Source organism: Peromyscus californicus, unplaced genomic scaffold (assembly GCF_007827085.1).
Source record: "Peromyscus californicus insignis strain IS unplaced genomic scaffold, ASM782708v3 Scaffold_17__1_contigs__length_78620276, whole genome shotgun sequence".
NCBI classification, from domain to species: Eukaryota; Metazoa; Chordata; class Mammalia; order Rodentia; family Cricetidae; genus Peromyscus; species Peromyscus californicus.
The window spans coordinates 25,379,450-25,395,132 of NW_026294469.1; the positions used below are offsets into that span (position 1 = coordinate 25,379,450).

General features: G+C 44.2%; 1 protein-coding gene across 2 annotated transcripts in view; it reads left to right on the forward strand.

Moving 5' to 3' along the window:
- The first annotated feature begins 1,554 nt into the window (after nucleotides 1-1,554).
- Ube2d2 (ubiquitin conjugating enzyme E2 D2) overlaps nucleotides 1,555-15,683 on the forward strand; it is a 38,440-nt gene continuing 24,311 nt past the window's right edge. Inside the window, exon 1 of one of the 2 annotated variants that reach the window (XM_052741893.1) lies at nucleotides 1,555-1,662. In XM_052741893.1, coding sequence (XP_052597853.1) covers nucleotides 1,639-1,662 — 24 coding nt within the window. In that variant the 5' untranslated portion in view covers nucleotides 1,555-1,638. Of the gene's footprint in view, nucleotides 1,663-10,249; nucleotides 10,269-15,683 lie in introns of those variants that run through there. The other variant, XM_052741894.1, reaches the window with a different exon arrangement.

Below are 15,683 nucleotides of genomic sequence, written 5' to 3' on the forward strand. Positions count from 1 at the left end.
ATTCTGACGTGGGTGCTGGGAACCAAACTCTGGTCCTCTGTAAGAGTGGTGTGTACTCAACCATTGAGCAATCTCTCCAGCACTAGGAAACAGCTTTTAGAATATCTCCCCAAAGAGAATCAGTTAAATACATGTTATTTACTTTTTTGAACTTACATTTGTGTAAGTATGTGCCTGTATGTATGCCTGTGCATGGGAGTGGAGGTCACGGATAACTTGGGAGTAGGTTCTCTCCTTCCTCCATGTAATCTCAGGGATCCAACTCAGGTCAGCAGGCTTGGGGGCAAGCACCATACCCGCTGAGCTGTCGACAGCTCCCACATCGCTTTGCATGTACAAGAACGTTATCATTGAGAAAAAATAAAAATCTGACCTGGAGGCATTCTTGTGCCTCTTTCATCCCATTTCACAAAGACCTGGGCCTACAGAATGTCCCCCCTCATTCAGAACCTCTAACATATAGAGTCTGGGTGACTGGCTACAATTTTCTTTTCGGGGTCCACGAGGAGAGGTGATCAACTTTGCCATTTGCTGTGTCCTTGTCCAAAAAAAAAAAAATCCTTTTCATATTTTCTTCTTCTCCACGACATGTTTCCTAAGGCTAACATGCTGGTGGCTGCAAAAAGAGCATTCGAGTCATGCCCAGCTGGGGTCTTGGTTGGGATGGCCCGTCTCGAGGCTCCCTGTGCAAGCTCTGGGACCCTCTTTTTCCGGCTGGTGGCCAGGATGGGGTATTAATACCGCCCCCAAATGAAGAGATGTGTGACCTTGGAAAAGTCCCTTCCCCTTTCAGCAAAGTAGCAGTGGGATCAGGTACTTCCTTCTGACGCCGACGGCGACTAAACAATGTGGCAAACACGTGGCTTTAAGCATTTACCGATCTTCGAAGCCCCACGCGCCCATAGGGTACCAGGGGCCGACTTGGGGGGCCTTTGGCGGAGGAGCATCTAGAACCCGCGCCCAAACTCTCGCGAGATCTCCGCTCGGTGCCTCGCGACGTCATCCCCTCCGCGGCCGCGGCTGCGCCGGCGCCGGCACGTAAGGTACTCGCAGGGGCGGCCCGTATCCCTCCGCCGCCGGCCCGGCCCGGCCCGGCCCTCCCTCCCTCCCTCCCAGGCCCGCCAATCCCGGAGCCTCCCGACCTGCCCCTCGGCCTGGGCCCACCCCGCGCTCTGGCGGCCCCACCCCGGCGGCGCCGCCCGCCCGCCCGCCTGCCCGCCCGCCCGCGCGTCCCTTAGTCCACCTGCACCAGGCAGGGAAGCAGGCTTCCCCGGCTCCGCGACCGTGAGGCGCTCGGCGAGCCCGGAGCTTGGGGGGCTCTTCCTCCCCGGCGGAGGGATCCACGGCGGCCGAGGAGGCGGCGCTGAGCCTACGGGGAAGAGGCAGCTACGGCGGCGGTGGCTGTGGCAGCAGCGCATAAAGGGGGCCGCCGTCGGGTGATGCGGTGACCGCTGCGGCAGGCCCAGAAGCTGAGCGGGCCTCGGCCCTCAGCTCGTCGGATCCGCGCCTCGGAGCTCCCGGTCTTCTCGGGCCGACTCGCGGCCGCTCGGGCGGTCTCAGGCCCCCCCCTCGCCCCTTTCCCCGTCCCTCCCCCGTCCCCGTCCCCGCCCCGGGGGCCCGTCGCCACCGTTTCCCACCATGGCTCTGAAGAGAATCCACAAGGTAAGCGGCCGCGGCGTTGCTGTGGGAATGGGCCGCGGGGCGAGCCCGCTGAGTGGGCTGCGGCCTGCACTGCCCGCGGTCGCCTCCCCTGGGCTCGCGGCGGCGTCTGGTTCCCGCTGCCGGCGCCGGGCCCCACGGGGCGGCCTTCACACCCCACTCCCAGAGATGGCGCCCGCGAAGGCCGGAGCGCGGGGGGGACCTTGCTTAGGCCGAAGTTGCTCTGGTCCTCGCGGTCTCCCTCCCCGACGCCTTTCCAGGCCGCCTTCCAGCCCGGGACTCGCTGCTCTCTAGGGCTATTGTCCGGCCGCGAAGGGGACTTGGGACGGCGCGGGGAGGGGCGGTGGGGGGGGGGAGCGGCCGGGGCGTTGGGCGGCCCCTGTGATCTGAGGTCGCTAGGGCTGCTTGTCCCATCTCTGTCCCCCTACTCTGGCGCCCGTCACTGAGCTGCCTGAGCTCGAGGACCGAGACAGGCCGGCCAAGGGGGCCCGTTTGCCCGATCCACGACTGGTTTCTTGATTGAGCTCACTGAACTCGTGGGCACTTAAGGCCGCCTTACTGGTGTAGAAAGTGGAGTCGACAGTCAGAGGGAAGAAAATGCAACTCCGGGGGAAGGAGGGGATTCAGTGGAGAAGCGTTTTATTCCTGGGGGTTGCCGTATGTCGTCGGAAATTAACCCTCCCGTTTTGCAGGATTGGATCTAGTGGAACAAAACTGTGTTTACCTGGTAGGGTAGAAGCCAGTCAGTTCAGAAAACCGAACGTTGAAAACCGCCTTTCACAGACTTATCCCAAAATGATTTTAACGCTACAATTAGATGATATATTCGTCAAGACTCCTAATTTGGAAGGGATTTTACCCAATTTTTGGTGAGAAATAATTTCTTAGTTCTTTTAAGTGAAAGGTTATCCATTTAGTTATTGATAAGATTTGACACTATAAGAAGAGCATAGGCTTAGCTTAAACTTTAGGGTTGTTTTTTTTTTTTTCTCCCTAATATTAACCTCTTAGAGTCACTACTATTTTTTCCTTGGACGTAAGAAGTCATCCACTATGAGTTTTGTTTGGTGTTTTATTTGGCTCCTCAGATGGGCCATAGTAAGTCTTTACCTTCTTAGTAAGTGGTAGGACCTGGGATTACCTCTAAGGGCTGATGGAATGGAGCTACGAAGAAGAGTGGAGAACGAAGTCAAATGCAGATTGAAAGATGGAACACCACAGTTCAGCAGTTGGTCCTCATTTTATTCCTTAAGACTTGGAATGTGGAATTAATTCCATTCCCTACTGCGAATTAGCACCTTACTAACTTTTGTTTTCTTTGATTTTAAGAAATCAAAGGATAGGCTTTAGCAGTAAGTCTTGTACTAAAATGAAGCAGGGTCTTTGTTAAAAGAAGTATGAACTTTAGGTAAAGATCTCTTGAAAAACCATGTAAGGGATAAACATCCAGGTAATGTGTATGTATTTCTTTTTTGTTGTTGTTGGTCGTGTCTCTTTCCCCCCCCCACCCCCCCAGGGTTTCTCTGTGTAATAGCCCAGGTTGTCCTGGAACTCTTCTTTGTAGACCAAGCTGGCCTCGAAATCACAGAGGTCCACCTGCCTCCTGAGTGCTGGGATTAAAGGTAAGCGCCACCGCTGCCCAGCTTGTTTCTAATTGTAAGACTTTAGCAGTCTTCCAAAGTCTAATGGGAAGCTATCAATTTGAAATGCTGTTTGAGTTATACCTATATAAGATTGTCCCCTAAAGCTGGGAGAGAAAGTGAGTTTGATGTGTGATAATTTACAGAGATACTTAAATATTTATTTATTTATTTTTCCTCAAGACAGGGTTTCTCTGTGTAGTTTTGGTGCCTGTCCTGGATCTCACTCTGTAGACCAGGCTGGCCTCGAACTCACAGAGATCCGCCTGGCTCTGCCTCCCGAGTGCTGGGATTAAAGGCGTGCGCCACCACCGTCTGGCTTATTTTAATTTTTTTTTAAGGTAGGGTCTTCTAGCTCTGTTGCTTGCAACTTACTATGGTGTAGACCAGGCTGACCTCAAACTCCAAGATCCATCTGCCTCTGCCTTCAGTGTGCTGATATTAAACCAGCGAGTTAATAGCTTTTAGTGTTTGTATTAATATCTGTGCCATAGAGACTTATTCAGAGAGGGAGATAACACTGACTCAAAACATTCATTTAAATCTTAGAATAATGTTTGCCCCCAGCAATATCGTTTCTGTTGCTGTTTTTTGAGATAGGCTGTCACTGTGTAGTTCAGGCTGGGATTGATCCCAAGTACTGGGATTCAGGCATATACCACCACACCTGCCTTCACTAAGTCTTTTTATACAGTACTAGGGATTGAATCCAGGATCTTAAGTATGCTAAGGCAAACACTCTACCATTGAAGTATATTGCCAGTTCTTATAATCTTATAAATCTTTAAAAAGGTTTAGAAATGTTCATTTGACACGCGTGTGTGTGTGTGTGTGTGTGTGTGTGTGTGTGTGTGTGTGTGTGTGTATGTACACCACAGCCCTCACTCAAATTAGAGGATAACTTTGTGGAGTCTGTCCTTTCACCTTTCCATGGGTCCTAAGAATCTGACCTTTTGTTCTTTGAGACAGGGTTTCTCTGCCTCTACCTCCTAAGTGCTGGGCTTAAAGGCGTGCGCCACCAACCCCCAGCTGTTTGTTTTTTTAATACTTTTTAAAAGATGTATTTTACTTTATGAATGTTTTGTTTTCATGTATGTATGTGCTCACTGTATATGCCTGTTGGATCACCTGGAACTGGTGTTACAGGTGTTTGTGAGCCACCATTCAGGAGCTGGGAATCCAGCCTAGGTCCTCAGCAAGAGCAAAAATGCTCTTAATAGCTCAGCTGTCTCTAGCCCCCAGCTGTTTTCCTGATACAGGGTTGGTTGTATGCCAAACTGGCCTGAAACTATGTATGGGGGGCATGACCTTGAATTTGTGTTCCTTAGCCCCCTACCTCCTAAATACTAGAATTGTAAGCAAGTGCCACCCTGTCAAGTTTTAAGTGGCCCTGAACTCAAACCCAGAGTTTCTTACATATTAGGCAAGAAACACTCTGCCACCTTAGCTGCATTCTTAGTTCAGTAGCTTGAACTTTTTTATATATGTATCCCTCCATCCCCATTTTATAACTTTAATTGAGGTCAAGTATGGCTTCACTTCTCTTAGACTGCCAAAGACTAGAAAAACTCTCTTATTTTCATCAAAATTATTGTGAAAACAAAAGCAGAAGTAGGTTTTCAAACTGTGTGTGTGTGTGTGTGTGTGTGTGTGTGTGTGATATAGTTTACTTTAAATGATAGGCTTAATGGATACAGATAAAACCATTCCTGTCTTACCCTCAATCCAACGCATCTGAACTGGAATCCCTAGAAGTCTTGCCTGGTCTGTATAATCAGTCTTGGTGTTGAGCCATTCCTGTTGTCCATCTCTGAAAAGAGCTCTTACTTAAGTACCCCTTCAGCTTCAGATGTCATGAAGTGTTTTATCTGGTTCTAATAGAATTCTTAAAATTTTACCACATTTGACAAGAGTCATCTTTAAAAATTCAGTATCTTCTTTGATAAGTAGATTTTTGTCTGAATTTGGCACTTTTAGAAAATACATATTTTTTATTCTTTGAATTTCATACATGCATAGTCTGTTTCGGTCAGATTTACAGCACTTTTTATTTTCACTGAGCTATAAACCCCAAGCCCTGGAAAAAGCTTTTGATGGGTATTATTTTGATGTATATCTTAGAGATTCCTGAGCCACTTTTTAGGCAAAATTGCCACAGAAACACATTATGAACAGTATGGTTCTGGCAGGGATTTGAATCGTGTGTGTGTGTGTGTGTGTGTGTGTGTGTGTGTGTGTGTGTGTGTGTGTCTGTGTCTGTCTGTATGCACCAAATGGCCTTCTGTGTTTTAGGTTTCTGCTGATTTTATAGGTCTTTAGCTTGGGTTTTGATGCTTTGAGTGCCTGTCTGCCTCATCTAGCACCACCCCCAGCCCTTTTCCAGTTGGCTGCATCTCATCTGTTGTGGGCTAAGAAACCAGATCACGGAGCTTATTAAAATTGTGTCTAAAATAAGAACCAGTAGGCTCTGAGTGAAGAGGGCTTCATGTGTTCTGTGAACTGTATGGTCTCTTTGGCTGATCAAAGACCTTTTTGACTTCCTGTTTTTCCTTTTACCTTCATTTGTAAAGATGCAGGTGCCCTTGTTGACGTACAGGCTTAATTTTTCTGTTTTTGAGAAGGGTAACAGGCTAAATATCTTGGTTTCTCTGGGAGTTGAAGACTGACAAAAGAAAAGATGCTAGACCTGGGGGTGAAGCTCAATAGGTAGAGTGCTTGACTAGTTTGCAAACCCTGTTTGGATCCCTAGCACCTTGTGGGGTACTTCTGTAATCCCAGAACTGAAGGTGGTGACAGGAGGATCAGGAGTTCAAGGTCGTCCTCAGCTACATGTTAAATTTGAGGCCAGTCTGGGATATAGAAGATTCTTTCTTAATAAATGAGCAAGCTAGGATACTTTTAAACCCAATAATGCCTTGCATATTTTAATAGTGTCTTGATAGTTACAGTTTTGAAACAAAGTAATGCCATCATTGATCTGTATTTAAGGCAAGCTCTAAGACCTCAAAGAGACAAAACAAAGTTCTCAAAAAGGTTTTGAACTCAAGGTCAGACAACTAAAGTGATCAAGGAGAATGAGGGATCTAGAAAATAGGGCAGCTGCTACCTATCTCCCTTTAAATGTTGCTATTACCAAGGTCTGTGGGTAGTATTGGCAGATAGATAACCCTCCGTGTGTGTGTGTGTGTGTGTGTGTGTGTGTGTGTGTGTGTGTCTGTGTGTGTGTCTGTGTGTGTGTGTCTGTGTGTGTCTGTGTGTCTGTGTGTGTGTGTCTGTGTGTGTCTGTGTGTCTGTCTGTGTATAGAGGTTACTATACAGCTTTGACTGGTCCGGAACTTGCTATGTAGACCAGACTGGCCTGGAATTTAACAGAAATCTGCCTGCCTCTGCTGGGTGGGTAGTACTATTGCGAGTTCTAATATTACTAAATTTAAAAATATTACTTAAAAAATAGTATTGACCATACAGGAATAATTCAGGATAAAATGTTTGCTACTCTGCTTACTCTTCAGTATTTCAGAAAATAAAAATGATACTGTGCTAGAAATATATGCTATGTGTTACATTAATATTATTAGAGGTAAGGGTTGAGTAATTTTGTGCAGAATGATGAACAAATGAGCAAATATGCCTGTGGAATACTGAGTACTAGCATATGTGGTTGGATTACTGCCTTGGAAAGCAGGCATAGCTTATTCCAAAAGATAAACTTTATGATAAAGTTTTTTGGAAAGTCTCCTCCCCTCATTAGACAAAGATTCTTAGATGGGCATAGTCCCAGCTAAGTTGAGAGACTGAGGCAGGAGAAATGCTTGAGTCCAGGAGTCCAGGATCAATGTGGGAAACATTAAGAACCCATTTTTAAAAAAATAAAACAACTGTTGGCATAGCCAAATCCTGGAACACATTCTTAGTGCATGCTTGGTTCATGCCTATCCACAACAGTAAAGTCTCTTCAGTGTGTATTTTGTTTTGTTTTTTTGAGATAGAGTTTCTCTGTCCTGGAACTCACAGAGATCCACCTGCCTTTGCCTCCCAAGTGCTGAGATTAAAGGCCTGAATCACCACCTTCCAAGCCTTGTTTTGTTTTTTTGAGACAGGGTCTCTTATGAAGTCCTGGCTGAGGTCGAACTCACTGTGAACTTACAGAGAACCTCCTGTCTCTGCTCCCCTCCCCAAGGGCTGGGATTAAAGATGTAGGTCACACATAACTTTTACTGAGGAATAAGAAGTATTGGGAGAAAGGTCATTTTAAGTGTGAATCTGAGTGATAAGGGGTAATTTTGATCTTACAATTCTGAATATTGTAATCAGAGAGATGGCTGCTGAAATATCCTAGGTAGTTCCAGGACAGGAATTCCTGAATGATGCCTGCTGCTGACAGAACTATTATAGCCCTCATTTTGGAAATGCAGGTGTACACTTGTTTTTTCTGTACAAATAAAGTTTTAATGGTTTATAACGTAAGGAAATAAACTCCCATTTGTTCTGTCTAGAGCGTCAAGTGAGATACCATGTAATAGATTTGTAATACTAGCACTGCAACATACTCTAGGGTTGCTATCTGATAAGACAGTGTGACTTGATTAGTAAGACTAGAGCTGAAGGGCTGGAGGAATGACTCAGAGTTAAAAGCACTGGCTACACTTCCAGAACACCAGGGTTCGATTCCCAGTACCCACATGGCAGCTTATATTGTCTGTAACTCCAGTCTCAGGCACACACAGTGCAGACATACATACAGACAAAACACATAATTTTTTTTTCTTTTTTGAGATAGTTTTATATTATGGGTGTTTCGCCTGCGTTTACATCTGTGTACAAAACCACATGCATGCAGTGCTTGTGGAGGCCAGAAGATAGTGTCTGATCCCCTGGAGTTATAGTTACATAGTCAGTGCTAGGAATCTAACCCTAGAAGAACAGCCAGTATGAATGCTCTTGGCTGCTGAGCCACTTCTCCAGCCTCCTGAAGCTACTTTAAAATTTTCCTTTGGGCCAGGCATCGGTGGTCCATGCCTTTAATTTCAGCACTCAGGAGGCAGAGCTAGGCAGAGCTTAGGCAGAGCTAAGTTCAAGGCTACCCTGGTCTACACAGAGATCCAGGACAGGCACCAAAACTACACAGAGAAACCAAAAAAAAAAAAAAATAAAAAAAAAAATTTCCCCTTTGAAGCCAGGTGGCACACACCTTTAATCCCACACTTGGGAGATAGAGGCAGGCGAATCTCTTGTTCAAGACCGGCCTGGTCTACAGAGTAAGTTCCAGGACAGTCAGGGCTAAAAAGAAACCCTGTCTCGAAAAAGCAACAAAATAATAATAGTAATAATAAAATAAAAATTTCCTTTTATTTGAATTAAATCTTTTATTTTCCTTTTGGAGAGCGATCAGTATCAGGGATTGAACCTAGGGCATCAAGCATTTTGAGGTATTCCCTTTGCCAGTGAACTACAGCCCTAACCCTGTATTGAATTGTGTATTGCTTGTTTATTTTTAGACAGTATGTCACTCAGTAGCTCAGTCTGGCCTTTAACTCTCGAGCTCCCTAAGTGCTAGGATACAAGCATGATCCATTATGCCCAGCTTACTTGAAAAAAAAAATTTTTTTTTTAAGATTTATTTTTTTGGGCCAGCGGTGTTGGTACACACCTTTAGTCCCAGCACTTGGGAGGCAGAGACAGATGGGTCCCCAAGTTCCAGGATAGCCAGGGCTACACAGAGAAACCCTGTCTCAAAAAACCAAAAGAAAAAAAAAGATTTATTGGGGGGCGGGGGCTGAGTGTGGTGGCGTATTCCTTTAATCCTAGCATTCTGGAGGGAGGCAGAGACAGGTGGATCTCTTGAGCCTGAGGTCAGCTTGGTCTACATAGCAAGTTCCAGGACAGCTGGGACTAATAGAGAGATCCTGTCTCCAAAAAAGAAAGAAAGAAAGGAAAAAGAAAAAAATCCCTTACTTATTTTGTTTCTTCTAAACAGGATTTTCCCTGGTCTTGAACTCACAGAGATCCACCTTCTTCTGCCTCTGAATGCTGGAATATACCACCATGCTAGCCTGCTTCGTTGTGTTTGTACATAGGGTTTCGTGTAGCCCATGTTGACCTCATACTCAACTCCGTAACCCAGACTGACTGAATTCCTTTTTCTGCTTCCACCTGTGCTGGACTTAATGGATGTACCACCACACCTGACAGCTTTACTAGTTTTCTTGAATCTTGGCTTTTTTATCTTCATGGGGATATAAATGCCACATATCCTGCAGTCTAGCGATTTAAAAAAAAAAAGTGAAAAGTGGTTGGCCATTTAAGAATACATAAAAGTCATGTTTTGTTTTGTTTTTGAGGCAGGGTCTCAGTATGTTGCCCTGGCTGGCCTGGGACTCACTATGTAGACCAAGCTGGCCTCTTAACTCACATCCATCTGCCCACCTCTCTTTGCCTTCTGAGTGCTGGAGCTAAAGGTGTGTATCAGTATGCCCACCTCATTTCTGACTTTCCCCTTAATAATTTTTTTTTGTGGGGGGGTGTTTCGAGACAGGGTTTCTCTGTGTAGTTTTGGTGCGTAGTTTTGGTGCCTGTCCTGATCTCACTCTGTAGACCAGGCTGTCCTCGAACTCATGGAGATCTGCCAAGCTCTGGAGTGCTGGGATTAAAGGCGAGTGCCACTAGTGCTGGGCTCCCCCCTTCTAATAATTTATATGCACCATGTGCATGTCTGGTGCCCCCAGAGACCAGAAGAGGACATCAGATCCCCTAAAACTATTTACATTTGTGAGCCTCCATGTAGGTTCTGGAAACCAAACCTAGGTCCTCTGGAAGAGCAGCTAGTGTTCTTAACTCCTGAGCCATCTCTTCAGCCCCTAATTTTGTTATTATGTTTTGTTTTTTAGATAAGAGTCTCACCATGTGGCCTTGGCTGGTGTGGAACTCACAGTAGATCCTGTCTCTGCCTCCTGAGTGCTGGGATTAAAGGTGTGTGCCACCATGCTGGGCTTTATTTTTGTTTGTTTTTTTTGAGACAGGGTTTCTCTGTGTAGCCCTCGCTGTCCTGGAACTCACAGAGATCCACCTGCCACTACCTCCCAAGTGCTGGGACTAAAGGCGCGCTCTGGCTATTATGACGTGTTTGTGTCTGTCTTTCTGCTTGTGGGTTTATGCATGTGAGTGTAGGTGCCTAAGGAGGCCAGAGATGTTGGAATCACTGGAGCTGGAGTTATAGGCAGTTTTCTGCCACCTGATGTGGGTGCTGGGAACTAGATCAGATCCAGTCTCTCCAGGCCCACAACAGTACACCATTTAATATCCACAGTTTAATAAAGTAACTGCTTTATCAGCCTTTGGGCTTTTTCATTTTTTTTAATTTTTATGAAAATCTAAAACTCAGGCCTATAGAAAAATTCCTAATCTAGTAAAAATCTAGTGTTATTTTTCTTCAGCTGTTTCTAAGGAATCTGCTGGTGTGATGTCATGGCAATTCCTAGTTTTATTTTTCTGAAATAGGGTCTTGTTACCTGAAATAGGGTTTTGTTACCTGGGCTGGACTCAGGCTTGGCTCTGTAGCAGAGGATGACCTCAAATTCATGTCTGTACCTCCTAAGTGCTGGAATTAGAGGAGTATGGGCCGTGCCTCCTTTAGTTGAGTTAGTTTAGGCTTTTTTCATATTTCCATATATTAGGTTTAATTTGTTTGTCTAAGACAGGAATGTCTTTCAAGCTCAGTGTTGTGTATCTCTGCACCTTAGGTGGTGGATGATTTGTTTAGTTGGCTGCTTTTCATCACATCCTGTCTGTTGGGATGTTGTCATTTTGAACCATTGCTGAGAGCTGCTTCAGTCATTTAAGTTGTCTCCCATTTTATCTCCCATCTTAGGAATACTTACTGTCCTATATGTATTAGCTATCTATTGCCACACAAGAAGGTGACTGCTTAAAACATACCACACTTCCTCATACAGGGATCTGAGAATATAGCTAGGTGCCTCCTGAGTGCAGGGATTAAAGATATGCCCTACCTTGCCCAGTCCTAAAATTTTAATTGCATGAGCACGGGGTGTTAAAGAGTTGAGAACTGAACTCAGGTCTTCCTCAAAAGCAATATATTCTCTTATCTGCTGAGCCATCTCTCCAACCTTCCAACTTTAAGAGTGCTTTCTCTTAAATGTAGGAGGTCCTGGGTTCAGTCTCCAGCTTCAGAGAACCACAGTTATGCTAAAGCATTGATTTTTTTTTTTTTTTTGGTATGGAGGTATGGATATACTGTCTTGTATACATACAAAGTATTGGAATCCAGACTGTGTTCCAAATTGGGCAATTCTTCAATCTTAAGAAGAGCATTTACGTTTAGCCAGCAAAAATGGCCTTGACCCACAACCTTCTAGACATACTTGCATTCCCAGCAGGCCTCTGCAGGTGCCAAGATTGTGGAAATTGAATTTTTTTTTAATGTGTATAAGTTTTACCTGTGTGTATGTATATGTACCTTGGTCTGTTGCCCAAGGAGATGAGACAAGAGCATTGAATTCTCTAGGACTGGGGTTACAGAGATTTGAGAGCTGCCACATGGATGCTGGTAATTGAACCTAGGTTCTCTGCAAGAGCAGCCCAGTGCTCTTAACCTGCTGAGCCAACTCTCCAGCTGTGTGTGTGTGTGTGTGTGTGTGTGTGTGTGTGTGTGTAGAGATAGACTTACTCTTTAAGGCTGACTGTGAACTTGTAGCAGTACTCTTGCCTCAGCTGGAGTTAGCAGAAGTAGTGATGAGAAAGAAAGGTTAGGTTGTGTTTTTTTTTTTGAGGTAGGGTCTTACATAGCCCAGGAAAGCATTGAACTTGTTATGCATTTTCTGGTCCTCCTGTTTCTGGGGTCACAGTCTTTTGCCATCACACACGTGTTGGGGATCCAACCCACTGCTTTTTGTATACTAGGCAATACTAAGTGATATCTCCAACCCTTTTCATGTAGTTTAGGCCGTCCTTGAACTCCTAATCCTCTTCTTTTTTAAAGATTTTTATTTATGTGTGAGTGCTCTATCTGCATGTATACCTGCATGACAGAAGAGGGAGGGCATCAGATCCCACTGTAAATGGCTGTGAGCCACCATGTGGTTAGTGGGAATTGAACTCAAGACCTCTGGAAGAGCAGCTCTGAGCCATCTTTCCAGCCCCTGATCCTCTTTCTTATAATGTGAGCCACCAGATCAGCTTTGTCTTTCTAAATTTTTAAAAATATTTTATTTTTTCATTTGTTTTTTTTAAATTTATTTATTATGTTTATAGTATTCTGCCTGCATATATGACTGCAGGCCAGAAGAGGGCACCAGATCTCATTACAGATGGTTGTGAGCCACCATGTGGTTGCTGGGTATTGAACTCAGGACCTTTGGAAGAGCAGCCAGTACTCTTAACCGCTGAGCCATCTCTCCAGCCCTTGTTTTGTTTTTTTGAGACAGGGTTTCTCTTTGTAACAATCCTGGCTGTCCTGGAACTAGATCTGTAGGCTGGTGTAGCTAAAGTTTTCCTGTGTCCTGCTGGTCCCCAGCCGCTCAGACCCAAGTAAACGCACAGAGGCTTATATTAATTTACTGTTCGGCCATTAGCTCAGGCCTACCACTGACTAGCTCTTACACTTAAATTCAGCCCATTTTTGTTAATCTATATGTTGCCACGTGTTCCGTGCGTTTACCTGTGTGCCATGCTGCTCCCTGGACTGCGGGCTGGCGTCTCCTGACTCAGCCTTCCTCTTCCCAGAATTTTCCTTGTCTGTTTATCCCACCTATACTTGCTGCCTGGCTACTGGCCAATCGGCATTTTATTTATCAACCAATCAGAACAACATATATTCACAGCATACAAAACATCCCACAGCACTTCCCCTTTTCTGTCTAATCAAAAAGGAAGGTTTTAACTTTAACATAGTAAAATTACATATAATAGAACAGTTATCAAGCAAGAATTACAGTTACAATATCTAGTCTATTTGTATTTGGCAAAATCAAAGAAAACATTCTTTTCTATATTTGTGAGTCTAAAGTTTCATATCTAATTTATCTTTTGTCATAACCAAGGAAAATTATAACTATCTAGTCTTCAACTACATTAAAGACCTCAGAAGGATATAATATTACCTAACAGGAATAGCATTCCAAAAATCTAGAATGACAGAGACAGCTGACTGCCTGAACAGTCACCCAAAGTTTTTCTGCAGTCTCGAGGCATCCATCTTCAGCCTACAGGCCTAGAGTCTAGTTGCTTTCTCTGTGTCCTGTAGAATGTCTGGCAGTTTCCTCTGCAAAGCAGGAACCTGAAGGACCATTTTGCCTTGCAAAAAGTTTAGTGGTCACCTTCCTATGGGTCCTGCATGTATCATCAGTCAATGCAAGGGCACTTTTTATCCAGTGGCTAACTTTTGCCACAAAGAAAGCAAACTCCATAATGAGTTTCTTCACTGCCTATTATCTTCTCTGAAGTAGATTGGTGCTACCAGGAGCAGACATGTCTCAGTGTCCACAAAGTCAAAGTTCTTAAAACATTTTAAATGCCATATTCTGTAGGTCTTTGAAGTGTTTGAAGATTACCTACCTAATTGAATTATATCTATGTATACCTAGAAAACTTAACATGACTATAAGTTTGGCTACCATAGAAGACTAATTATTAATCTGTATTTCTTAATTATCTATTACAATTTCAAACGAGCTGTACAAACATAATACCTTAAACAAGAGTAAAAATATATGTACAGTGTAACAAAATTAACTTTAAATTTGTATCAATAAACAAAAATCTATACCAATGTAAAACATTTTAAACAAGTTGCTCTTTAAAAGTTGGTTCAACAGTCCACTCTTTTATCCTATCATATCTATATTCTGTATTTGTATATCAGACCAGGCTGGTCTCAAACTCTCAAGAGACCCAACTGCCTCTGCTCCTTGGTGGTGGGATTAAAGGCGTGTGCTATCATGACCGACTTTGTTTTTAATATGTGTGTGTTGCTGTGTGGGTGTGGTACGCATGGGAATACAATTCCCACAAAGGCCAGAAGAGTGGGGTCTCCTGGGGGTGGGTTTTTCAGGCAGCTATAAAGCTGTCAAATATGGGTGCTTGTAACTCTTGTTCTTAACCACTGAGCCATTTCCCCAACCCCTTCTCTCTTCTCTCCCCTCTCTCTTCTCCACCCCCCCCATGAATTCAAGGACAGCCAGGGCTACACACAGAGAAACCCTGTCTTGAAAAGCCCCCCCCCCCCAAAAAAAGGAAAAGAAAGAAACACATCAAAATACTAGCATTCAGTAACACTACCCTTCACCCCTTTTTAAGCTTGGGGTTTGGTGGTTAGTATTGTGGAAGGTGGCAGTAATCCCTTACTAATAAGTATTTTAGGTTTCTAGTTTTCTATGTAGTTGCTTTTAAAAGTAAGATTGAACTATTGGAAGGGACCATAGTAACTTAATGGCAGGACAGAAACTCTTTCCTAGTGTTCAGCGTTTTCTTTGGAGCTTGGATAGTAATGATATGTTTGGCGTTGATATCTATTAACATGGACTCTTCTCATCTACTTGGCTATGTGACACACTCATTTTGGAGAGCAGAGATAACCAATAACTGACAATAGAGGGGATTTTGGATCCTAACAGATCCTATGTCATAGGAGTCAGACTTGCCTTGGTACAGCCACCACTGTTTGTGAACTTGAGGAATTGGCAGAAACTAGCAGTTCTTGGCAGCTTCTGTTCTTGGAAAATGTTTGCATTCCTTTATTTCAAAGGTAGTCTTTCTGAAATACTTTGATTTTCTTACCTAGCTTTGCCATTTACTTAGTGGTTTTCTACTTTGACTATAATTGTTAAAATTCTAATTTGTACTTTATTAGGTATGTGATCTTGTGTCTGCAGTATCAGAGAATGAGATAGTTGCTTTTCCATGTATCTATCTTTGTTATATCTAAAATGCAATCAAGAAAGAAAACATTGAGGGTTGGGGATTTAGCTCAGTTGTAGAGTACTTGCCTAGCAAGCGCAAGACCCTGGGTTCGGTCCTCAGCTCTGGAAAAAAAAAAAAAAAGAAAACATTGGCTGGGCATTAGCAGAGGCAGTTGGGTATCTGTAAGTTCAAGGTCACCAGCCACAAACTGTCTCAAAAGAAGAAAGAAGGGAAAAACTATTGCCAGTTGAGTGTTATGTTGAAAAATATCATTTTAGCTGTGCTAAAAATGTGTGTACTACCTGACAGGCATGGTGGTACACACCTGCAATCCTTGTACTTGGAAGGTGGAGGATAGGAGAATCTAGAGTCTAAAGGCAGCCTGGGTTACAAGAGGCCATGTGGGGAAGAGGGATATCATTCATTAGTCAGTAAAAAACAGTATTACCTTCCTCTGGGTACTTACTA